The 27,654-nt window shown below is 39.1% G+C and overlaps 1 protein-coding gene across 1 annotated transcript; it reads right to left on the bottom strand.

Annotated features, from left to right (window-relative positions):
* Positions 1–921: 921 nt before the first annotated feature.
* LOC133041073 (guanylate-binding protein 6-like) lies at positions 922–26,500 on the bottom strand. The gene is made up of 11 exons (XM_061121436.1): positions 26,365–26,500; positions 21,678–21,886; positions 20,752–20,879; positions 16,938–17,047; positions 16,545–16,741; positions 7,078–7,323; positions 5,497–5,777; positions 4,592–4,804; positions 3,571–3,673; positions 3,039–3,232; positions 922–2,131 (listed from the first exon to the last, which is right to left on the bottom strand). Exons 2-11 carry the CDS (start codon positions 21,865–21,867, stop codon positions 1,907–1,909), a joined length of 1,887 nt encoding a protein of 628 aa, XP_060977419.1. The 5' UTR covers positions 21,868–21,886; positions 26,365–26,500; the 3' UTR covers positions 922–1,906.
* Between the last annotated feature and the right edge of the window lie 1,154 nt (positions 26,501–27,654).

Raw genomic sequence — 27,654 nt, 5'->3', positions numbered from 1 at the left:
ATTTGCCATATTCAGAATTTTCTCTGGTCAGGTCCTGCTGGCTTCCACTCCAGCCATGTTGTGGACTGAATGCTAGTGTTCTCCAAAATTCATTTGCAGAAACCCTAACTCCCAATGTCCCAATGTACTTGGAAGTGGGGCTTTGGGGAGGAAATTAGGTAATCAGTGTGGGGCCTTTATGAGTCTGATTAATGCCCTTATAACAAAGAAATATGAGGCATTCTTTCTCTCACTCTTCCAAAACTGTGAGGACACAATAGGAAAGTTGCCATCTGTGAAGCTGCAAGAAGACACTTAAAAACAACCCAGCAGTGCTGACACACGCTTTTGGACTTACAGCCTCCAAAACTGGGAGTAATAAACATTTGTAGTCTAAGCCATCCAGCCTGTGTTAATTTGTTACAGAGCCTGAGCTAAGACAAACCATGATTCTCATCACTATCATTGTGGGTACTTGACTTTTGATGTTTAAATGCCAACACCTGGCTTCCATGTATCAGCATCTAACAGCCCCAGTACTGTCAGGGCATCCAGTTCTTCATGGTACATCCCTCCTTCTACTCTTGCCTGCAGCAGAGAGCCACCGTGAACTTTCAAGCATGATGGGATTCCTCTCACCAGGGCATATTCCTAATGTTTAGTAATTTTCTTCCAACATCTTATAAGTGTACTTCATAGGAAGTAAAGGCAAAGAGTCAGACACAACTTGGTGTGACTACCACTAAAGTTTCCTCTAGCTGAGATATCAAGGGGTAACAGGAAAGTTTATACCTTATATTTGAAGCAAATGTAAGGGATTAAAAACCAAACCAAGATGAAAACAAAACTAGGATGCAAATTCTATGCCTTCTAGGGTTTTGCTCCAACTCATTAAACAGGCTAATATTTCTAGAAACAATGAACAATTGTATCATCCAACAGTCAATTTCAAATTCCATTTATTATCATTTTTAGTATTATACTTTATGCTTTCTTTGTTATTTGAGAAATGACAATAAAGCTTTATAGAAATGAAAAGATAGATGACATAATGAAAAACATGTGTTTTTTTAACACCCTTAACACCAAGCTGTCCCTCCCCAGAAGAAATCAATGATATCAGTTCTTCAAGAGACGTTCCATGTGTCCATATAAATGAGTGCACATGATAACTGCAGTTTTATGGTGAGCAGATAATGCAAACTGTTTTCTATCTCAGTTGTTTTGGTTCTACAATATATCTTCAAGCTTTTTCTATATTTATGCAGATAGAATTTCATTGTTGATTGTTTACTGACTACATAGTATTCCAGTACATGTACACACAAAATATATATTATTAATACCAACTATATAGATAGACACTTAAGTAGTTTTCAGTCTTTTGCCATTAAAAGAGATGCCTCAATGGACCTCTTGTATGTTTATGTGTGTAAAGGAGTAGTAGTATCAGTTGCTCGATCATGTCCAGCTCTTTGAGACCCTATGGACTATAGGCCGCCAGGCTCCTTTGTTCATCGGATTTTCCAGGCAAGAATACTGGAGTGGGTTGCCATTCCCTTCTCCAGAGAATCTTCCTGACCCAGGGATTGAACCTGGGTTTCCTGCATTGAAGGCAAATTCTTTACCGTCTGAGCTAGAGGGAAGCAATATATGTGTATATGTGTGTATGTGTGTTGTGTGTGATTTTGCACACATATATTTCTTAAAAGTGGAGATGCTGTATCAAAATGTCTATGCATTTATTCTGTCTAATGTGGGCCAGGCATTGACATTTTTAGTAACCACTTTTTATATTTAAAGCCTTGCTAAATGAAAGTGAAAAGCAAAAAAAAAAAAAAAAAAAAGAAAGTGAAAAGCATTCACACCAAACATAGGGCAGAGCATATACATATATTATATATCTCTAATTTCTTTAAAAGAAGATCTACTTTTTAAATAGGGAGCTCACACCACTCACAATCTGACCAAGAAGTTTGCCTGGAGCACACAATACTGAAGAAATCTCTTTGCCAAATTTGTCCAAGATTAGTGCAACCCAGGAAGTATTACCATCATTAGTATTATCAATCATATTTCTCAAATGATTTATCTCTGCACTCATACTCTCAGATTTCTGTCTAAATCCTTCTTTAAGTAGAGCTTCCTGGGCCTAAAAAAAATAAAAAGAGTGAGGACAGGAGTAAAAACTTTTAAATTCCCTTTTTTCTCAAGGATTACATTTTCTCAAACTTTAAAACTTCATCAAACCATCTGTTTTATTCCTAAAATTGTTCTCTCTTAATCATGGAAGGAGAATTTTGTAAACAGAATATCTACCAATTTTGACCTGAACATTAAGAGAAACTGTAGTTCACAGTCTTACTACTACTCGTACACCATTGGATTTAGCCCGTGAAGCTAAGCCTGACATGAGGACAAATACATGTTCTAGGCAAAAGATGCCAGGTGTGATTGCACTAAGTCTCAGCCCCACTCAGGATGGTATAGTCACCCAAATCATGGACATCTGTTCTAAACACACCCAGATGGACAGTGAGAGAATTTCCCTTTTGCCACACAATAGCTTAGGTATCCACACCTGGAGACAATGCAGCACATTTAGAAGCTGTCCCTGCCCTGTGTTTTTTAAGTCTGGGCATTGCTGATAGTTCTATGTCAGCATAGATAGGGCCTTTGGGTGGTAGCAGGGTAACTGGCAGTGACTCTCATAAAGCAAACCAGTTAAATACATGTGGTTGAAATATCCATTTAACCAAGCCACATGAGATCATTTTAAAACTCCCCAAATTTTATAATAGGGTTTATAAATACAAACCCTATTTATATTCTCTGATGGCTTGCAGAGGCCCTACGCCTCATGAAGTCTCCAGAGTCTACTTACAGAATAGCACTCAAAGGCTTTGGAAGGATTCAAAGGCTTTGGGGTTTTAATGAATCACAAGCAGTAAACAGCAATGATGCTTCCCTCCATGGTCTTGCTGTAACCTTCACCCATCCCTTCCTGAGGTCCCAGGGTAACGACCATCGAGCACGACTAAGGTCACAGCCTGACTTACCTTCAGCTTATGCTCCAACATCATAGTCTGCTCTCTCAGTATGTTTTCTCTTTCCCTCGCCAGCTTCTCTGTCAGCTGGGCTATGTTTTCCTGGAGACTCCTCTGTTGCGCCTCCATCTCCTGCTGCTGCTCTTGCAGTTTCTGTCTTAGCAGCTCCCGTTCCTTCTCAGCTGTCTCATTCCTGGCCCGCTCCTCTGCCCCAGGAAGGTTTTAGAGAGGGAAGAAAATAAGGTAAGGATTGATCTCTACCCTCCTGACCTCAGGGATAAAATACAGTTGGAAAGGGAGGTGGGAAATCTCTGAATTCCTTGCCTTGTCCACATCACCAAGAGCACATTCCAGGATGTGATGGGAGTCTGGCTGATGTCTAACCCCGTTGTGATTGCACAATTCCTTTTACTGTTTTCAGATGTAGCAGAGTTGTTCCACAGACAGAGAGGAAGCTCCTTGTACCAGGGTTTTAGTCTCACACCTGTCAGAGGGCACTGCCCAAGTCTACTCATTCCCCTGTGAGTCAAGCCCTACCCCGTACCTGCTACAGCCTTCTCCCCATCAGTGAGGGCTTTATCTGCCTGCAGGATGGATTTCTCGACTGCCACTTGTGACTGCAGAAAGCTCTGGAGGACCTCATTTTCCTGAGGAACCAAGAAGGAACACAGAACTTAGATTTCCACTGGGGAGATTAGTGCAAAAACAATCACATCCACATAATTTTTCTTCATGTTTAAAACTCCACAGTAGTTCCCTACAAGTCTAAGCTCCTTAGAGTGACCTGTCTTCCTCCCGTCTCCCTCCCAGTTGTACTTCCTTCTAGCCATTCCAGACTCCAGCTAGTCAGAACTATCTTCAGTTCTACAAACCTAAGATCTCTGGAACTTTTATATATTTGTCTTCCCAGTGTGAAATATTGCCTGTAAACTGTGCTGCTGTTTTCCTCTGCTACTTGCTGGCTAAAACTTAAGGCAACTTTGTTTAACCTGCTAAGCCTCTCAGTTCAGATCTTTAAGATGATAACAAAAAGCATAGATGCATCTTAATGTCATTTGAAGGATTAAAGAGTCTAAAGAAAGATCCAGGAACCCTATTCCTGGGCATATACTCCAGGAAAACCAAAATTTGGAAAGACAAATGTACCCCAATGTTCATTGCAGCACTATTTACAATAACCAGGCATGGAAGCAACCTAAATGTCCATCAACAGAGGAATAGATAAAAAAGATGTGGTATATACATAAATGGAATATCACTCAGCCATAAAAAAGAATAAATTAATGTCATTTGCAGCAATATGGATGAACCTAGAGACTATCAAACTGTGTGAAGTAAGTTAGACACAGAAAGCAAATATCATATGATATCGCTTACATGTGGAGTGTAACAAAAAGGTACAAATGTAGTTATTAATAAATTTCATATAGTGAATCTTAAGACCTAAAACTTTCATGATATCCCCATGTTCTCTTATTGCCTACACTTGGTGTTTTGCTCTCAGATTTTCAAGAGATCCTCTGGACTCTATTCTGTAGGCTCCCCATGCCTCCCTTGTTCCTCACCTTCACTCCTTTCCTGGGCACTTGGCGATAGTCCTGTTGTAATCTTTCCATTGTTTTCCTGTAGAGTTTGTGCCCTCCAGGAACAGAGAAAGCACCTGCTGATATACTTTCCATTAGGGCCTTGGAAAGCTCATCAAGTTTAGCCTGGCAGTATTTGATAGATGCCTCTTCATTCTGCAGCACGAAACCCTCCTTCTTTTTCTTTATGACTTCCTGCAAGGGAAATATAGAGAGATGTCACCAGAAAAATGAAAAAGAGGAGATAAAATTTCAAAGAATCTAGTAGAAGGATTGGTCTAACTGCTGTCCTTATGAGAAAAGCATTTTTTTTAATCAAATAAAAAAACAATCACAAGACCTGATCTATCACAACCCTGAAAACTCTCTGATAGAGCAGAGGAAATTTTCTCAGCCTCCCTTCAGGTTCTTCATCTGAAATGTTGGAGTTGCATTATCTCTTCTCTGTGGTTCTTTGCAGTTGCAACATTCAGTGATTCTATTTTCCATGATATAGCAAGGAGCAACCTAAGTTGAAAATGGCTTGGAATAAGAGTCTGATTAGAAAAATTTTAGTTCCTGATCATAAGAGTGTGTTCAAAGAAAAAGAAATCAACTTAAGAATGACTTGTATGTGTGCTCTGGACAGCACTGGAAACTGCAGAAGTATTTACTTCAAAAGGATATCTATACTCATTTTACAGCAGAGATGAAAGACATTTCCAGATAAACTTCCCAAGATTTGGTAGAAAAAAGAGGAAAATGCAGTCCTTTGAAACTCTATCCCTCATGTGAACACAGACTATTTCATCCTTGAGTTAGGGATGAGCCATGGGGACCATAAGGGCACTGCTAGGCTTCATTATTCAAGGGGATGGGGGAAAATGGTAAATACAAAGACAAATTACCACAAGATTCCTCTGGAATTCCTGATCTTTGTCCTTGAAGGAGCTCTCCATGAAGATGGCAATGGCTTCCTTCTCACAGGCTGTGTGCAACTCCAGCAGTTCCTGGAGCTTGTCTGTGGGGAGACTCAGTTGCTGGGTCATTTGCTCACTGTAGTGGTCAGCTGCCTTCTGCACAGCTGCTGAGTTCTCCAGCAGGGCCAGAGTTGTCACTGCGTTCTCCAAACAAGGTACAGCTCCGGTATTGATGGTATCCACATAGGTCACAACCAGAGTCCTCAGTCCTGAATAAGTCAGGACATTTAAGGGATAAATATTAAGTTATCAATAAATAGGCACCAAGATTCTGAGACTACATTTTTAAAGACACACATGCTCACACACGCACACACACACCATACCCCCTTCTACTATCACTACCTTCATTTTCTTACTGACTCTTTATTTTTATGGTTTTCAAGCCCTCAGGGCAGAAAAAAATTGAAAAATCTACCTCTATGTAACAAACTAGGAGGCATCTGAAATATTAAAAGCAAAATAGATTGCATAAGTATTAAGATGAGACAGGGTATATCAGATTATATTTACTCACAATTCTGAGGCTTCGAATGGATTTTTCAGTGATTTATGGACTAGTATTTATTTTTGGTCCTCTCTAATCTTCCGAAAAATTAAGACACTTGAAATTAAAAGATGCTTGCTCCTTGGAAGAAAAGCTATGACCAACATAGACAGCATATTAAAAAGCAGAGACATTACTTTGCCAACAAAGACCTGTCTAGTCAAAGCTATGGTTTTTCCAATAGTCATATAAGAATGTGAGAGTTGGACCATAAAAAAAACTGAGTGCCAAAGAATTGATGCTTTTGAACTGTGGTGTTGGAGAAGACTCTTGAGAGTCCCTTGGACTGCAAGGAGATCAAACTAGTCAATCCTAAAGGAAATTAGCCCTGAATATTCATTGGAAGGACTGATACTGAAGCTGAAGCTCCAGTACTTTGGCCACCTGATGGAAAGAACTGACTCATTTGAAAAGACCCTGATGCTGGGAAAGATAGAAGGCAGGAAGAGAAGGGGAAGACAGAAGATGAGATGGTTGGATGGCATTACTGACTCGATGGACATGAGTTTGAGCAAACTCCAGGAGCTGGTGATGGACAGGGAAGCCTGGTATACTGCAGTCCATGGGTAGCAAAGAGTCAGACATGACTGAGCGATTGAGCTGAACTGAACTGAATCTTCCAAAATACCTTTTGTATTCTACTTGCAAAGAACACTTACTATATAGGACTTCAGAAAATGGAAGATTCTGTTTTTATACCCTGATAGTGAGTTTTTTCTCAGTAGAGGAATTTTTCAGATAAGTGGAAGCCACAGATTTCAGTGACAGAACTTGCCATTTAAGGAAGGGATTTGTAAATTCCCCAAAGTAAGATAATTATGAAGCATACACATTTCTTCATGGAATATGAGTGTCTGTAAAACCCAAATTCCATATAGAATCAAACAAAAATACTGGAAAACACATTATATAAAATATTCAGCACACATCAACCCCCATGGAATCAGGAAAAAGAGACTCACGATTCCCAGTGACCGTGATCCCCTCTTTGAGGGTCTTGACTTTTGCATTGGTGAAGATGTAAGAACAGAAATTCTTTGTTTGTCTTAGGAATTTAGGATCCAGTTGGTCTTCAGACACATTCTCAATATTGTATAGGAGTTCTTTCTTATTTGTTGGCCAGTCAAACACAAAACACTTCCGTGTTGGAAAGAAATGCCTGATACACTCTCTGGGTAGATTGGATGTTCTGGCTTTGGGATTCCTGCCTGAAGGACAGAAAAACAGATTAGAGTGGGAAGACTTTTGAAACAGGGGAGCTCATGGTGTTCAGGACAGGGATTTGCGTTTCTTTGCTGTCTTCTATGCTAATAACTTATTTAACATAAATACTCAGCACTTCCTTGCACATAAAACTTACACCATTGATATAACTCTGGAGAAAAATTTAGGATGACATCTGATTCAGTAAAAAAAACCTAAAACTGATGTCTGCAGACCTGCATGCTATAGAGCCGTTGTCTCTTAGATTTTTACTGAACTAATGGGTAAAGGATTAAAGTTCAAATGCAAATTTTAGCTCTACTTAGTATCATGTAGGAATTGAGCTGTGAGACCAAGAAGAAGAGCCATAAACAAGGGTTAAGGGACAATATTTGAAATATTGGGAATGACACTGATTATTTCAGGAAAACGATTTTGATGCTAAAAAATACTTGGTACAGAGTTAGCTAATTTTTAGAAAAAGCCTCTGAAGGGTAAATGTAACTAAAATGCAATTTTAAGATGTCACCACTAATCAATCAACTCTTTGACAAAAGCTATTATATTTGATCTGATGGTTGGCCTCTTCTAACTAGACAATTTCTCAATAGATATTTTGAGAAAGCATAAATAGAAAAATTAAAGCAAGAATGAGTAAATGAGAATTGATATCGCACTCAAGGTTTCATCAGATATATCCACTATAAATGTAGCCCATTAAAATAAGTCATTAATTTGTAATTAAAGCACAGGTAAATATATGAAAATCAGGAAAAAGCTGGGATGAAGAAGGTAAAGTGAATGTTCTAAAAATTATCAAAAATATTGAAAAGGCATAAATTGAAAAGACACACACTTCATCAGGTTTACTTAGAACACTGAGTCATTTTTTACATGATATTCCCAGGTGGTACTAGTGGTAAAGAACCTGCCTGCCAATGCAGGACACGTTAGAGATGTGGGTTTGATCCCTGGGTCAGGAAGATCCCCTGGAGGAGGACGTGGTAACCCACTCCAGAATTCTTCCCTGGACAATCCCATGGGCAGAGGAGCCTGGAGGGCTACAGTTCATAGAGTCACAGAGTCAGACATGACTGAAATAACTTAGCCGAGCACATAACTATACAGGATTAGGAAGATCCCTCTTTGAGAATAAAATTTACCTATGTGAAATGCACTTTTTTTTAAATTAGATAGACGTTTCATTATAATTTCATGCCTAACAAGTATCTGGTCAGTTGTTTTCCTCAACAAAGAAAAGCAGAAGCCAAAATAGGGAACACAAGCATCCAGTCTTTAGAAAGCTTTAGCACCCATTGTAATCTGGATGCTAATTTACAAATGGTATACAAAACAAACTGGTTTTGAATAATTTCACTTTACCTTACACTTTACTTTTCTTAAGTGAACTTCAATTCCAGTGGCTAGAGCTTTGCAACCCACTTTCCAGCCACGATTCCTACAAACTTTACTCTAGTCTCAAGTACAAATGCAACCCTGTAGTGGGAATTCCTAGTAATGTACTTTCACAGCCTTGAAAAATATCCACAGAAATAGCATCTGGAAAAACAGCATATATTAAGACACTGTGTTAATGATTATCTTTCATGTTTTTCTTAAGAATAATCTCCTTGTTACAAACCCCAAGGCCAGACCCAGAAGGGAATATGACTGGCATCATGAAAGCATAGACCTTAGAAACACTGGGTAGGTGTCAGGCATGAACACTGCCTATGCACTTGCTGATTGTTCCCAAGACTAGTCCAAAAGGAAACTGCCTGGGGTAAAAACAAGGAGATCTGGACTATGTCAGTGTAGTGTCTTGGGAAAGATAAGATCAAAAATAATCTCGTAGTCTGCAATTAGGAATAAAAGCTGGACTCAGAGTGGACTCTGCACCTCAGTCCAATAGAGGTTGCATGTCCCCTGATTCATTGCACTAGATTTCATGTTTTGTCTTCATTCTTGTTGCTCACTCCCAGACCATTAGGACAACAATTGGCACCTAATGTGGGACTGGAGTGAAAGACTTCTAGGAGCGAAAGTGAAATTACAGTGACACAGAACCTGGGAGAGTTGAGAGGCCTCTGAAAATTCCTGCTGGTAAATCTTCAAGCATTTAATCAGGGTTAAAATGGTAAAACTCAGCAGTGGCCACAGGACTGGAAAAGGTCAGTTTTCATTCCAATTCCAAAGAAAGGCAATGTCAAAGAATGCTCAAACTACTGCACAATTGCACTCATCTCACATACTAGTAAAGTAAGGCCCAAAATTCTCCAAGTCAGGCTTCAACAATACATGAACCGTGAACTTCCAGATGTTCAAGTTGAATTTAGAAAGGGCAGAGGAACCAGAGATCAAATTGCCAACATCCGCTGGATCATCAAAAAATCAAGAGACTTCCAGAAAAACATCTATTTCTGCTTTATTGACTATGCTAAAGCCTTTGACTGTGTGGATCACAACAAACTGTGGAAAAATCTGAAAGAGATGAGAATACCAGACCACCTGACCTGCTTCTTGAGAAATCTGTATACAGGTCAGAAAGCAACAGTTAGAACTGGACATGGAACAACAGACAGGTTCCAAATAGGGAAAGGAGTACATCAAGGCTGTATATTGTCACCCTGCTTATTTAACTTCTATCCAGAGTACATCATGAGAAACGCTGGGCTGGATGAAGCACAAGCTGGAATTAAGATTGCCAGAAGAAATATCAATAACCTCAGATATGCAGATGACACCACCCTTATGGCAGAAAATGAAGAAGAACTAAAGAACCTCTTGATGAAAGTGAAAGAGGAGAGTGAAAAAGTTGGCTTAAAGTTCAACATTTAGAAAACTAAGATCATGGCATCTGATCCCATCACTTCATGGCAAGTAGATGGGGAAACAGTGGAAACAGTGGCTGACTTTATTTTGGGGGGCTCCAAAATCACTGCAGATGGTGACTGCAGCTACGAAATTAAAAGACGCTTGCTCCTTGGAAGGTAAGTTATGACCAACCTAGACAGCATATTAAAAAGCTGAGACTTTACTTTGCCAACAATGGTCTGTCTAGTCAAGGCTGTGGTTTTTCCAGTAGTCATTTATGGGTGTGAGAGGTGGACTCTAAAGAAAGCTGAGCACCAAAGAATTGATGCTTTTGAACTATGGTGTTAGAGAAGACTCTTGAGAGTCCCTTGGACTGCAAGGAGATCCAACCTGTCAATCCTAAAGGAAATCAGTCCTGAATATTCATTGGAAGGACTGATCCTGAAGCTGAAACTCCAATACTTTAGCCACCTGATGGGAGAAGCTGACTCATTTGAAAAGACCATGATTCTAGGAAAGATGGAGGGCAGGAGGAGAAGGGGATGACAGTGGATGAGATGGTTGGATGGCATCACCGACTCAATGGACATGAGTTTGAGTAAACTGTAGGAGTTAGTGATGGACAGGGAGGCCTGGTGTGCTGCAGTCCATGGGGTCGCAAAGAGTCAGACAAGACTGAGCAACTGAATTAACTGAAAATGGGAAATGTTGAGAGTGTAGAATAGTATCACCCATATATTTGTTTATTAAGACAGCTCTTGAAAATGGGAGGAGCTTCTTTTAGTGAAGGGGGATTATTAGAATTGTTGCTAGCAGTGGATAAATATTGCTGCTGGTTCCCATCAATAGGGACCTTGGATTTAAAAGTCTGAGAAAAGGTTGGAGCCAAGTTTAAAAAAGAACATGCAAAAGGAACTCCTCTCCCTATTTCTATTTGGAGTATGTGGGCATTAAGTCAGTACTGGAACCTTTGCAGACTTCTGATTCTTTTGATGAAAATGATGATAATTCTCTTGAAAAACCTCAAAGTTCAGAGTATGTGGAGTCTGAGGGAAAGGGCAAGCCATCTGCAAAACCTGTTCCTTCGGTTCCCAAGGAAGATGATTAGGGATTTTTTCCTCTGTCTCCTCCCCCTTGTCCTCCAAATCAATATAGTGAGGACAGTCACCAAATTATGTTCAATCAATGTTATATACCAGGATTTGGACTGGGCAAAAATCAACAAGGAAGAATTTATCCTTTGACTACTCAAGGTTTCAAACCGTCCTCTTTTCACTAGTGGCCACTTCTCCTATTAATCTTCCTCCACCCACACCTCTTAATTGTAAAACAGATCAACCTGTGTGTATAGAGCAGTGGCCCCTAAAACAAACAAACAAACAAACAAAAAAAAAAAATGGAGGCTTTACATGAATTAGTTAATGAACAACTTAACAAGAGACATATTATTGAGTCCTTTAGCCCTTGGAATTCTCCAGTGTTCATTATACAAAAGAAGTCTGGGGGAAAAAAAAAAAAAGAAATCTGGTAAACATAGAATGCTTACTGATCTGAGAGCTGTTAATGCTGTTATAGTTCCAATGGGTGCTTTGCAGCCTGGTCTACCTAATCCTAGTAGAATTCTAAGAAATTTGCATTTGTTTGCTATTGATCTCAGAGATTGTTTTTTCACTATTCTTTTACATCCTGATGGTAAACGTGGATTTGCCTTTTCATTTCCTTTCATTAATTTAAAGAAGCCACATAAAAGATTCCAATGGACTGTATTACCTCAAGATATGCTTAACAGTCCCACTATTTGTCAAAATTTTGTAGCCAAGGCTTTACATCCAGTGCAACAGCAATTTCCTCATGTATATATTATTCATTATATGGATGATATACTATGTGCCTTACCTGAAATTTACAGCCTACAGGAATGTTTTTAAAGCTAAAAGAATGCTTGGAATGTTCTGGCTTCTATATAGTTCCTGATAAATTACAATACACTGAACCTTTTCAGTATTCAGGAAATAAAGTCACCCGTACTGCAATCACACCAAAAAATGCAGATACGCAGAGACTCAATTAAAACTTTAAATGACTTAAAAAATTACTAGAAGATGTTAACTGGATTTGGCCTAAGTTAGGGATTCCAACTTATTCTTTATTCCATTTATTCTATTAAGAGAAAATCCAGAGCTTAATAGCTCCTAACAACAAATTCCTGAGGCTGAGAAAAAACTAGCAATTATAGAATAAGCTGTACAAAACTGCCAAATAGACAGAATAGACCCTTTAGAACCTCTTCAGTTGTTTGTCTTCCCTACCCTCATTCCCCTACTGGGTTGACTGTGCAAACTCCTTTAATAGTTGAATGGATAGTCTTAGCTAATTCACAAACAAAATCCATTATTCTTCACTTAGGTATGGTAGCAAATATAATTCTAAAAGGAAGAGAGTGTTCAACAGCTTCCTGGACATGATCCCTGCCTTATTTGTACTACACCAACCTCCAAGGAATTAAAACACTCTCTTCAAAATTCATTATCCATTATCTTGGCAACAAGCTTTAGCTGTCCAGTATGTTGGACATATTGGCAACCATTATCCTGATTTGCCTATCTTGCAGTTTTTAAAACAAACAAGACAGATTTTGCCTAGAATTACTAGTGTCAAGCCCATTCCCTCCTCTCCTCTCAATTTTACAGATGGCACTAGGTGAGGGAAAGCAGGATATACAGGCACGTTTATGCTAGTAATTGAAACACCTGGATATTCTGCACAACAAGCAAAAATTCTAGCTATTATACACATATCACAAAATATTCCCCAAGCAATTAATATCTTATCTGATTCTCAATATTCTGTACATGTCACTAAACATATAGAAACAGCAAGTATTAAGGATACTATCCCATCCACATTGTATACACTTTTTACAAATTTACAACAGGTGATTAGACACTGACAGTTTCCATTCTACTTTACTCATATTCGGGCTCATACTATTTTACCAGGGCCTTTAACAGAAGGAAACACTCAAGCCGATGCCCTTTTATTTCCAGCCTTTACAGAAGCATCAGCCTTTCATGACCTGACACATTGTAATTCAAAATATTTAAAAACCAAGTTCCACATCACTTGGGCTCAAGCTAAACAGATTGTGAGGACTTGTCCTACATGTCAGACTGTTGCGATAACCATGTCTCCAACAGAAACTGGGGGAATTAATCCCCATGGCCTGAGGTCAAATCAGATCTGGCAGATGGACATAACTCACGTTCCATCCTTTGGAAAGCTTGCCTACGTACATGTCACAGTTGATATTAACTCTAAATTTATCTGGGCAACTGCTTGCTCTGGAGAATCTACAAGACATATTATTTCACATTTGTGTAGCTGCTTTGCTACTATGGGCCTCCCACAAAATATAAAAACAGACAATGGCCCGGCTTACACTAGTTCTGCTTTTAGGGATTTTTTAAAGGCTTGGTCTATAAAACATCATACAGGAATTCCCTATAATCCCCAAGGACAAGCTATTGTAGAGCAAGCTAACAGATCTCGTAAAGAAATGTTACAAAAATAAAAAGGGGAAGATGGAATGTCACTTCCACCATAGCAAAAATTATATAAAGCATTATTTACTTAAAATGTTTTGCATCAAGATAAAGATTTCATTGCAGCAGAACAACATTTTATAAAGGAACAAAAAGAAATTCACCCCAAACACCTGTTTGGTGGCATGATCCAGTAACACACTCATGGCATAGGGGAATCTGATAACCTGGGGAAGGGGTTTCACTTGTGTTTCGCCAGGTGATTCAGAAACACCCATTTGGATTCCCTCACATCATCTGAAACCGTATCATGAGCGAACTCCCACAGAAGAGATGCTTCACATGGGACGGAGAGCCCTCAGTCACGAGTTTCAAAAGCCTGAGTCTGAAACAGACAAAGATAACGATTCCCCTCCCGTCAACACATCAGAACAAGACCCCCACTTGGGGACAAACTAGAAGGTTAACACTGAAATCAGAGGAGATCTTAGAAAATGAAGGGAAAGCTGTCACTCCTAACTATCTGGGTGTTGCCATGTTTGCTCTTATCACCACCACAGTGAGTATACCCTAGCAACAGCTGAATCTAAAAATTATACTTCTTGGGCATGTACACCTAACCCCCCATTACAAAAACCTGTTGAATGGGGGGATTCTATGATCCCCTTTTATGTTAATGATTCTTCCTGGACACCAGGACCTGAAGATACACGCCTTCCTCTTTTTTAAACAAGAGGAAGGGACTCCCTTCAGTGTTGCTTATGGGTATGAATCCTGGCCAATTTGTGTAGGACCAGCTACAGGATGTCTTAAATTATCTGTGCAAGCCTGGTTGTCCACTAATTCTTTAAATAGCAACTATACTAAGATTTAGCTACATCTTCTCTCTGGTCTGATTTTTGCTTATAACAACTCAGAACCCAACAATGACACCAAATCAGACAGACCTTTATGCAAGCATCTCAAGCTACGGACTGAAAAACAAGATCATATTCAGTGGAATAATTGTCGTGGAACTGAGGGAGTAATTTTGATTAATGGTTCCTATGGAATTGTATGGGACTGGTCCCCTAAGGGGTAGGCAGTCTCTAATTGCTCTCATCAAACTCAGTCCTGCAATCCTCACAAAAGGCCGTGTTGGAAGCTGCATAAAGTCTTTCACCATACTAATATTACCACTCATTTAGATCAGCCAATTATATGGCATGGTAGTGGCATGTCTCCCCACTTCCCACAATTGGATCAAGGAATAGGGCAAGGAGAGATTTGGAAATTGGCTTTAAGTCTTAAAAAATTCCAAATTTGGGATGGATGTTATTCTGATAAAACTAATTATTCCTTGACATTTAATACCAGTGCAAACTGGACATTTTATATTCAGGCTTGTGTGAGAGATCCTTACGTGCTCTTGAAAAGAACAATTTCTATCAATGAAAGTGTACAAGAACTTTCTTGCCAGGATTGCAAATTATATACTTGCTTAAATTCTTCACTTTATAATTCTAATCATTCATTTGTTATATGAAGAAGGAGATGGGGAATATGGCTTCCAATAAATCACACCAGACCTTGGGAAGGCTCTTCTGAAACACATCCTCTTTTAAAAGTTATAAAGAAAGTACTACAATATTCCAAAATGTTTACTGGACTCCTTATGGCAGCTATTACGGGACTTACTGCCATAGCCACGACAGCAGTAATGGCCGGGGTACAGTGCATCAAAATATATACATTTGTACAGCAGGGGCACCAAAATGCAAGTTCTGCCTGGGGAAGTCAAACCCACATAGACCAAGAAATCAACGAATGATTGATTGATTTAGAAAATGCAGTTCTCCAACTAGGGGACAAAGTACAAAATTTTAAATTACAAACTCATCTTCAGTGTGATTGGAATATCTCTTCATTTTGTGCCATGCCTCATAAGTATAATCAAAGCGCATATACTTGGGATCAATTATCTAAACATTTGAGAGGACACATTCATAATAATCTATCCTTAGACATTTCCCAGTTACAGGCTACTATTTCTAATGTGCAGAATGCTTACTTAACAATCACTCCCAGAAACTGATTTATTTGAAGAAATTGAGGAAAGTTTACATAAACTTAACCCCATGATGTGGATTAAAACTTTAGGAGGAGGATTGCTTGGTACTATAATATCAGGATACAAATTTTTAACTGTTTTGTGTCTAGTCCTCAGATGCATGAGAAAAACCATCCGAGAACTGATGAAAAAGGAAGTTGCTTAGACGGCATATCTATTCCTGCAAAAACAAAAAGCGGGAGATGTAGTGGGGATTCCTAATAATGTACTTTCACAGCCTTGAGAAATTCCACAGAAATAGCACCTGGAAAACCAGCATATAATAGGAAACTGTGTTAATGATTATCTTTCATTTTTTTCTTAAGAATAATCTCCTTGTTACAAACCCCAAGGCCAGACCCAGAAGGGAATATGACTGGCATCATGAAAGCAGAGACCTTGGAACACCGGGTCAGTGTCAGGCATGAATGCTGCCTATGTACTTGCTGATTGTTCCCGAGACAAGCCCAAAAGGGAACGGCCTGGGATAAAAATAAGGAGATCTGGACTATGTCAATGTAGTGTCTTGGAAAAGATAAGATCAAAAATAGTCTTGTAGTCTGCAATTAGGAATAAAAGCTGGACTCAGAGTGGACTCTGCACCTCAGTCCCACAGAGGCTGCTTATCCCCTGACCCATTGCACCAGATTTCATGTTCTGTCTTCATTCTTGTCGCTCACTACCGGACCATTAGGGCAACACAACCCCAGAGATGATAGACAGTGTTTAGTAAATTCCACCCTCCATTGGACCATCCACTGCCCGAGTCATGCTCTAATACCTGGAATCAGCTTCAAGGCATTCTCCAGGTACTGATCTTCTGTGATAGGGTGACCGTTTAACTTCAGCTCCAGGGTGAAATCCCGAACAGCCCAGATAAAGTCTGGAAAGAAACTCACAAACTCTGTGGAATCTTCTACTCCATCAGGTCTTGGAGAGGACTTGGCCTGGATAAGTTCTGTGAGCTCTGTCACATAGCTAGGACTTGGTTAAAGAAAAGCAACCCCCTCCGCACAATTCCTACATTTCCCTAATTAAAAAGTGTTATCATCACCTTCTTTGGCCCTGGGTCCCCTCTGCTCCACCAAAGGCAACTAAATGACAGGGAAGGAGAAATGACTCTATCATTTTCATCAAACTTGGTGAAACTTGGAGGTTCTTCCTGGAAGGATACTACAGCTGTTCCAGGGCCTGGTGGTTGATGGTGCTCGTGCTATTGTAGACAAAGGTGCTACACAGAAGCACAGCCAGGGCAAAGATCCACGAGTCGTTCTTAGGGTCACCCTAGAAATCACATTTCAACAAGAGGTTTAGCAGTTTACTCCTAAATTAAAAATTCAATCATCCATTGATTCTATCATGCTTTCATGTATTATTTTAGTTAACATACTCACCATGCATAGACACTATTTGAAGACAGACGCAAATACAGATATCAGCTTTGACAATTACAAGGACATTTTTTATGTTTGTGATTTTTTCATATATAAAGTGATTCTAATTTTCTTTTTTTTTTTTTTTATTATTATTATTTTTTTTTCCAGTGGGTTTTGTCATACATTGATATGAATCAGCCATGGATTTACATGTATTCCCAATCCCGATCCCCCCTCCCACCTCCCTCTCCACCCGATTCCTCTGGGTCTTCCCAGTGCACCAGGCCGGAGCACTTGTCTCGTGCATCCCTCCTGGGCTGGTGATCTGTTTCACCATAGATAGTATACATGCTGTTCTTTTGAAATATCCCACCCTCACATTCTCCCACAAAGTTCAAAAGTCTGTTCTGTATTTCTGTGTCTCTTTTTCTGTTCTGCATATAGGGTTATCGTTATCACCTTTCTAAATTCCATATACATGTGTCAGTATGCTGTAATGTTCTTTATCTTTCTGGCTTACTTCACTCTGTATAATGGGCTCCAGCTTCATCCATCTCATTAGGACTGGTTCAAATGAATTCTTTTTAATGGCTGAGTAATATTCCATGGTGTATATGTACCACAGCTTCCTTATCCATTCATCTGCTGATGGGCATCTAGGTTGCTTCCATGTCCTGGCTATTATAAACAGTGCTGCGATGAACATTGGGGTGCACGTGTCTCTTTCAGATCTGGTTTCCTCAGTGTGTATGCCCAGAAGTGGGATTGCTGGGTCATATGGCAGTTCTATGTCCAGTTTTTTAAGAAATCTCCACACTGTTTTCCATAGCGGCTGTACTAGTTTGCATTCCCACCAACAGTGTAAGAGGGTTCCCTTTTCTCCACACCCTCTCCAGCATTTATTGCTTGTAGACTTTTGGATAGCAGCCATCCTGACTGGCGTGTAATGGTACCTCATTGTGGTTTTGATTTGCATTTCTCTAATAATGAGTGATGTTGAGCATCTTTTCATGTGTTTGTTAGCCATCTGTATGTCTTCTTTGGAGAAGTGTCTGTTTAGTTCTTTGGCCCATTTTTTGATTGGGTCATTTATTTTTCTGGAATTGAGCTGCAGGAGTTGCTTGTATATTTTTGAGATTAATCCTTTGTCTGTTTCTTCATTTGCTATTATTTTCTCCCAATCTGAGGCCTGTCTTTTCACCTTACTTATAGTTTCCTTTGTAGTGCAAAAGCTTTTAAGTTTCATTAGGTCCCATTTGTTTAGTTTTGCTTTTATTTCCAATATTCTGGGAGGTGGGTCATAGAGGATCTTGCTTTGATTTATGTCGGAGAGTGTTTTGCCTATGTTCTCCTCTAGGAGTTTTATAGTTTCTGGTCTTACACATAAGACTTTCTTTTCCCTCAATGGATGAAGGAAAATAACATATACATAAAGACTAGTACAGTACTTGCTATGTAACTATGTATTCAATGACGAGTGTTAGTACTTCTTCGTTCGACATGTATTTATTAATCATAGCTCATATAAAATCAACCAGAGTTGGCATAACTGGGCTTTTTAATTATATTCAATCAATAAATATCTGCAAAAGTTACTCAATACTCTCCCACTGTTCTTAGATTTCAAAAAGCAATGTTAAAAATGACAATTATTCCTTTCAGGATGCCTATTTCAAATAAGTGACAAACATCCATAACAATAAATGCAGCAAAGATGACAGTACCTATAGAAAGCTGACATCTTAGTAATGTATATAAGCAGTGAAACTTATAGCTATAACATTAAATTAAAATTTATGTCTACAAAGGAAAAACCGAGCTATGAAAGTTGAAGAATGTGACATGAGAGCTTCCTCGAAGTCTTGAACTGAGTATTAAAGAATTGGTAAAGTGTGGACTTCAAGAAATGAAGGTGATCCCATAGACAGAAGCACTCACAGAGGCAAAATTAGAGATGGGAGAATACTGGGGTCTTATAATTAAAATAGAGTTTTTTCATTTGACTGGAGCAGAGGGTGAGTGGAGAAGTGAATTTGAAGCTCAAGTGCAACCTGATGAAGGGCCTTAAAGGCCAGGCTAACTTGTTTGTATAAAACATAGCATTTTCTAAATAGTAGCATAAATCTATATATTATTTCTACTGTAAAGAGTGTGTAAAGCTGCTGCCTAGAGCAAATGAAAAACTGATTTATGTTGAGACAATTCTATATGGGACTTTGAGGGGGAATAGTCTATTCATTACTTTCTTTCCCCAAAACTCAGTCTTAGAAAATAATCAATTAGAAGAAGAAGTGGCATTTATGGCAAACAATCAATTATTTCAACAACAAGACTATATCATTGTTTGATACATGACTTTCAAGATAAAAACAGAATTTCTAATTCTCCTTTGGGAAGAAATATAAAAAGCTATAGAAATTTAGGTACTATTTCCAAATAAGTCTAAAGTTAATGAAAAAAAGAAATGTAACTTCTTTCATCCATTAGTAGAAAGCTAAAATAACAAAAAAATCCATCTTAAAATGTTTCTTGTAGGACCAACCTATGTTTTATAGAACCACCACATCTAGCAGTATCTCACAGCTTTCTAAAATGCTCTGTGAGCAGTTGATGAATTTCATCATAGAAAATGTAAACCCATCTCTTAACTACAACCTTTAAATACACTCTTCGTCTGATAGCTAAGAAGATGAATCAAAAATCCTTCCTCTCTCCCAGGTTGATGCTTCTCCTCTTTTTTTACCAACACACCTTTATAACTTAACTGTAAGTGATGGAAACTATCAAGTCCTGCCTGGATCAACTTTCAAGACTGAAGGACTTATTCCCCTAGCTGTTGGGAGTACCAGTGAAAGAGTCTTCAGATGTCAGCCCTATTAATTAGAAAGGCTCCCAAAGTAGCTTTTCAATAATTTACTAGCACCATTGTCCCAAGTCAGAGAACTCAAAAGGACCATTCTTGCCCAGAGCTCCCAGGGAACTGACAGGAGTTGGTGATTGCAATGTAGTTCAACTTCCTCCTCTCTCCAACCTGCTTCTTTACCAATTGCCCTTTATTAAATCTGACTGCACATGTGTGGTCTTTGAGAACAAGACCTTTACTTTGGTCACTGATATCTACCTTAGTTGGGCTTCCCTGGTGGCTCAGTTGGTAAAGAATCCACCTGTAATGCAGGAGACTCGGGTTTGATCGCTGGGTCAGGGAAGATCCCCTGGAGAAGGGAATGCACTCCAGTATTCTTGCCTGGGAAATCCCACAGACAGAGGAGCCTGGTGGGCTACAGTCTGTGGGGTCACAAGAGTCAGACACAACTTAGCAACTAAACCACCAACACAATCTACCTTATTAAGTCCAAAGGCCTAGAATTCAGCTCTTCAATAATTAATTATTTAAAAAAGTCAAGTCATCCATGAGTGCCAAGAAATAAAATATTTTATTTAATATAGATCTTTTCCTAGAAGTGGGACTCAAACAAACCATAGTTTGCCTCATTTACTAGAGTTGACTTCTGGATTTTACAAATAGACTACAGCAGCTAAAGTTCTACGATCTTCAAGCAATAAGGAGAAAACCCAGAATAAAAAGGATTTATCTGTGACCTTCCACCTCACCTTTTCCACATCCCCCAAGCCCTCGGTGTCCAGAAGGACCAGGGTATGGTTTGGCTTGGAGGGGTGGGGCACACACCACATCCAGATGCCCTTGGTTTCAGACTGCACTGTGGAGCCCAGAGGGAAACCTGCAAAGGGAGGGGAGAAAGCAATATTCAATCACAGCAGATAATCTAAGCTGCCAAGGGGTTACAAAGTCAGACTTACTAGAACACGAGTACCTTAGTACATATGATGGTGCTGTCTCTATCTCACCAAGAATGCCCTACTTTGTGTGTTCTCTGTTTCAAGGAGAAGGGGATATTAATTGCAATAATAATACCAAGTGAGGGTTCAGCATGGAGACAAAGAGGTATCCATGAATCAGATAAAACAGAGGTTATGGCTAACTGTAACAAGAGCATTTTAAAAGAATGGTGAGTTTCAAAAGTGGAGAAGTGGATTACAGTGAGATATCGGCATGGAAAAAAAGTAGAAAAAAGAATTTGAAATTGTATTTTTTCCAGAAAAAATTATTTTTAAAAAGTGGAAGAGTTTGAGAGGTTTTAGCCAAAATAGGATATGAAATCCAGGAAGAATTTTTTAAGATGATAGATAATGAAACATCTTTATATGTTGTTGAGAATATTCAATAAAAAACAAAATGTTTTGAAAGTGAGAAGACAACTGCAAGAGCACTGTATTTAATCAGGTAGGATAAGGTAGGACTTTGCATATGTTGAAGAAATTTTGCTTTACAGGAATAAAACAAAGAACATGATAATAGATCACAATAAGGTAGTGATTTAGTGGTGAGAATTAGAAGTGGAAGATTGGCTTATTCAGAGGAATTTGTTTCTCCCTTCCCATGACCAGGAAAGAAAACTAAGAAACTAAGATATCAGCTAGAATCAAACAATTGGACTCTAACCAAGTACAACACTCACCACTGTTCTGTCCTGCAAGACGGTTCATCAAGTAGGATTTGCCTGTACGATACAGTCCTACAATGGCCACCACCACCACTGGCTGAGAAATCTTCTCAAGAATCTGTAGAGCTTTCTGGTTCACTGACAGAATCTCATTGTCATTTTCCACCAGACAAATGGGGTCCATCATGTTGGGTCCAGATGCCATGGCAACCTAAAAGAGCTTTCTAGCAGAAATAAGATTACAGGCAGAGTTATACAAGGCATCTGTCAACTTCAACTTCTGTAAGTCTTCTGTACTTCCCATGAGACAAAAGGTAACCTAGAATTAGCATACTACAGAGGTTTTCCTCCATCTTTCCCTCAAATCTCTGATGATGTTTTTAATGAAACACAAACTATTATCACTATCTATAATTGTACTTCAATAATAATAATAAAATTCAAGTTATTGTTACCATGCACGGAAGGCCTACCACATACCAAGCCCCAATCCTAAAGGAAATCAATCCTGAATATACATTGGAAGGACCAATGCTGAAACTGATGCAAAGAGCTGACTCACTGCAAAAGACCCTGATTCTGGGAAAGACTGAAGGCAGGAGGAGAAGGGGATGACAGAGGATGAGATGGTTTGATGGCATCACTGATTCAATGGATATGAGTTAGAAAACTCCAGGAGATGGTGAAGGACAGGGAAGCCTGGCATGCTGCCGTCCATGGGGTTCCAAAGAGTCAGACATGACCTAGCGACTGAAAAATGAACAATGAACAATGAAACATAAAATACATGAGTGATGCTGTTTAGTCGCTCAGTTGTGTCCGACTCTTTGTGACCCCATGAACTGTAGCCCACTAAGCTCCTCTGTCCGTGGAATTTACCACGCAAGAATACTGGAACACATTGCCATTTCCTACTCGAGGGGATCTTCCCAATTCAGAGATTGAACCCCCTGTCTCCTGTATCTCCTGCATTGGCAGGCCAATTCTGTACCACTAAGCCACCTGGGAAGCCCATATAAAGCACAAACCCAGATAAGTTCATATTTCAAAGAACCAACCATGCTATTTGAGACTTGGAACATTCAGCCTCATTCCCCAACCTCTGGGGATCAGAGAAGAGCTGAAAGTTGAGTAATCATCAATGATCATTGATTTAATCAACCATAGCTATTTAATGAGGCCTCTATTTAAAAAACTGAAAAAACAAAACTAACTAAAAGGGTTCAGAGAGCTTCTGGCTTGATGAACATGGAGGTGACCAAAGATATCATGTCCAGAGGGAACATGGAAACTCCATACACCTTTCTTGCTGCTGCTTCTGCTAAGTTGCTTCAGTTGTGTCCGACTCTGTGTGACCCCACAGACGGCACCCACCAGCCTCCTCTGTCCCTGGGACTCTCCAGGCAAGAATACTGGAGTGGGTTGCCATTTCCTTCTCCTACCCCTTTCTTACCTTTATGCATTTCTTCTCTCTTGCTCTTCCTGGGTTGTATCCCTTTTTTTTTCTTTTTTTTTTTTAAATAAATCAGTAACCTAGCAAGTAAACTATTTTTCCTGATTTCTGTAAACCATCCTAGCAAATTATTGAACCTGACTCCACTCTATAGCCAGTTAGAAGCCCAAGTGGCAACCTAGACTTGCAATTTGTGTCTGAATTGGGGGACAGGAAAATCCCCTGGAGAAGGAAACAGCAACCCACTCCAGTACTCTTGCCTGGAGAATCCCATGGACGGAGGAGCCTGGTGGGCTACAGTCCACAGGGTAGCAAAGAGTCGGACACGACTGAGCGACTTCACTTTCACTTTCTTTCACTTTCACTTGAGGACTCAACCCTTAGCCTGTGGACTGCAAAGTATGGACTAACTCTTCGAAATAAGTGTGTGAAAATTGCTTGGTATGATAATATGCCCACATAAGTGATGACCAGAAGTGAAATATGGAGAATAGAAATTTGAGAGGAGAAGCTGAATTTTTCCTTTTCAGGGTAAAGACAAATAATAGATGATCAGAAGCCCTGAGGAGAGACTCTCTGGAAAATTAAGATATTTTAAAGCAGCACATATATGGGAAAATTGAAAAGGCACACACAGGCTCAGGGAAGATGCATAAAAGAAAAGCCTAAAAAGACTTTATTGTTTCTCTTTAGCTTAATCGCAAACCTCAAAACCAAGGACAAATTTAGAGAAAGACTTACTTAAAACAAAACTAGTATACAAAGAATTCGAAATGTGACTGCTTTTGTAAATGCCCAACATCACTAATTACTAGAGGTCTGCAAATCTCCAATATTTGTTATTTGTGTTTGGAGTTTTTTTTTCCCCCTTTTAATAATAGCCATTCTTACTGGCCATTTATTTATTTTAGAATCTTACAGAAAAACCTGAAGAAACTTTTTAGCCAACCCAATACATTTAGAGAGAGAAAGTAAATGTAGCAAAAGATCACCACTAGGTAAATCTAGATGAAAAGGAAATGGGATTTCCTTGTATCTGTTTTCCAAGGCAAAGTTTGATTTGAAAAGTTAAAAGCATTATTATACCGTGGATCTCTTGGCATATTTTCAGTTGCTGTTATGCTAAAAGTTCCCTACAATATCTATGCATGTTTCATTATCAAAATGTATAAGCATATTATATTCAAATATCTAAAATATTGTTTTATATTTATAGGTCAAATATTCTAGATACATTTAATACTATCAAAAGATACTTCAAAAACCAAACAAACAAAAAATCTCTCTATCAGTTACTATTCATGTAGTCTTAAACAAAGAGCCCCACCTAGCCAAACTTAAGTTTTTAAAGATAATTATAGGGGTAATGTGAGAAAAATTATAGATCCAGTACAGTGGATGTTTTGATAATAAAATTAAGTACTATAAGCATTTGCTATGCTTATATCTAAGCATAGCACACAACACAAAATAGAATTTCAGAACGTGTTTGAACTAGATGAAGATTTATCCACAAAATTGTACTAAACAGATTGATCCATTGGGTTGTGCATTTGAACACAATCTGTGAACTCTAGGTTACTAAGAAACAAGGTCTACAAATAAAAATTTTTATCAGAGAAAAGCAGCAAGCAATTTCATATGTTGCTCCTGCACCATTTACTTTTGTCTAGTTCTTCAACGTGGGAGTCAAGAACACAAAGGAAAACAGGAGCCTCTAACAGCTATTTTACAATTTCTAGAATTGTCCAGTTCCCTCCTTAAAGAGAAGACTACGGGAAGCTGTAGGAACCACATGTGAGATGAACCACTGCAAACAACTTTATAAAAACCAGTTCTGTCTTCCCCTCAATAAATCATTCATGCATGCATTGTCTATTGTGTCTCTTTTGCGACTCCACGGACTGTAGACCGCCAGACTCTTCTGTCCATGGGATTTCCCAGGCAAGTATACTGGAGTGTGTTGCCATTTCCTCCTCCAGGGGATCTTCCCAACCCAGTGATTAAACCCACATCTCCTGCATCTCTTGCTTAAAAGGCAGATTCTTTACCACTGAGCCACTTAGGAAGCACCCCCGTCCCAACCTCCCTCAATGAATATTCCACCTCTAATCAAAAATACCCCATCCATTCAATGATAAAAATAAGAAAAAATACGAAATCAAAAACCCTACAGGGATGCCCCAACACTCTTCTCTAAGTGTGTCCTTTTGCTTTTGCCTCAGTAAACTGCTACTTTGTTCTCTTTGCTCATAAAGCAAAAAATCAAACAAACAGAAAACAAAGAGATTTGAACACAGTCTGTGAACTCTAGGTTACTAAGAAACAAGGTCAACAAATAAAAAATTTTTATCAGAGAAAAACAGCAAGCAATTTCATACATTGCTCCTGCACCATTTGCTTTTGTCTAGCTTTTCAGCGTGGGAGTCAAGAATACAAAGGAAAACAGGAGCCTCTAACAGCTACTTTATAATTTCTAGAATTGTCCAGTTCCCTCCTTAAAGGAAGACAAACAAACAAAAAACCCCACAGATCTGTAGATCTCTGAATTCTTACTGTGAATGGGCTACAAAATTCTGAACTTCAAATTCACAAAGGGCAGCTGTTCAGTCCTACTCAGGACTGGTCTTCGAAATTTGATCTATAGAAGAATTATCCAAAGGGATTGTTAAACCCAGATGGTATAGATTTTTTAAATGCTACAAATGGCTCCAACTTCATACCCATGAAAACCAAACCAACAAACACAACAGGTGGGAAAGAGAGAGAGAGAAGGAGAAGAGAATGGAAGAGTTTTGATGAGATTTAAAATCTTTAATTATTAAACATCAGCTATGTGGGTACTAAACTAATCTGTACATAGATAAATTTTCAGAGCTCTCTCTGTGAAGCTTTCTTAAGTATGACTGATATAAAGATGAAAAGAAATGATCTCTTTAAATGATAATTGCCTATAACCTCCTTGGCAGGAAATATTTTGTTCTCTGAATTCAAATGCCAGCCACAGAGCTTGACAAAGCAAGACAGGCAAAATCTCATAAGGGCTCTTTCTAGAAGCAGCACATCCAGGAAGACACAGTGTTCCTGTCACTTTGCAGCCCTACTGATCCAAACAGAGAAGCTGTAGCCCCCCCCAAAATAAAGCCAGCTGTAGACCTCTGCCCTCCAGACAATAAGCAATCTGCCCTTCTTCAATTGTCACATTGAATCAGAAATCAATCTTAGATAGCACATAAAAGATGGACATACCTGCTCCACACACCAGGAGTCCAAGAATGGTTCCAGTGGCCTCTCACCCGTTGCTCACTTGCTCCTTCCACCCCTCTGTCTCTCCTTTATCAAAGCTAAAGCAGACTGATCAAGCCAGTCTTCTCTTCCAGTATAGTGATGTGTTAAACTGAAATTGAAAGTAATTCATGCTCTTTCTAAGGTAGCAGAGTCATGCCAGATCCTATGACTACAGCACAAACATGGGTGTGTGGAGCAGAGTGAGAGGAAATTAGAAAAGGACAGTCCAGAACGACTGAATTAGGATTGCAGAATGTGAATCCTAACACATTCCACCACTTTTCTATGGTGGAATTTCAGCCACGTTAAAGGCTTCCATGGCCTCTCTTCTTGATACCTCTCCTGGGCATAAGATTGCTTGAAGTGAGTGAAATTGAGCTGTGTAAACCAAGTATATTTCAAACATTTTTTTTCTTAGCAAGGATTCCTGGATACTGTGTTAGTGAAGAGCTCTTAAACATTTTAAATCTGTTCCTTAAAACATATATTTAATGAAACAATTTAATAAAAATAAAAGAAATTTAATATTTCTTTTAAAATAAAAAGAAAAGTAAAGGTGAAAATGAATAACCCTTCATGGTATTATCCAAGGTGCTCACTACTGGCTGGATATTTTCATACCTCCCCAAAACATGGACCCTCTACTAACATAGGTACCACCCCACTTTCTACAGAAATTTAGCCAACTGGACCAGTTTCAAAGGGATTTATTTGATCAGGTAAGAAAGTGATTGGGTGTACATGTTTATTAGTGAGGAAGGCAATGGAGCCATGTAAAGAGAAAAACAGAGATTTGGTAGGAAGATGTCCAAGGAAGTCAGGCCGTGAGGTTCCTTCCACCAGGTCTCTGTTGTCCTCACCGTTCTCCTCATCTATGGAAACTTTTCCAGAAAAGGCCACATAGTAAACACTTTAGAATTTGCAGGTCTCTGTCACAACTATTCAGAAGAAGCATACATAGACAAAGATAAACAAATGGGTGTGGCTATGTTCCAATAAGACTTTATTTACTAAAGTAGGCAATGGGACAGATTTGTTCTATGGCCATAGTTTGTCCACCCCTGGTTTAGGTAAGTGTGCTGCTGCTACTACATGCTAGGGGTTGTCACCTTCTCATGCATGGTTGTCTTACAGGATAAATGGAATGGCCCAAGTCCAAGGTCTCAGGCTGAGTGTCTACTTCTATGGCATTTGGGGTCTAAGTATCCTTATCATTTTGGAGCAGAGAGACAGAAAAGGAATATGCTTTCT

This window comes from Dama dama, chromosome 20, assembly GCF_033118175.1.
Source record: "Dama dama isolate Ldn47 chromosome 20, ASM3311817v1, whole genome shotgun sequence".
Lineage (NCBI taxonomy): Eukaryota > Metazoa > Chordata > Mammalia > Artiodactyla > Cervidae > Dama > Dama dama.
The sequence above is the reverse complement of the archived record's forward strand: the minus strand, read 5'-3'. Positions and strand labels throughout refer to the sequence as shown.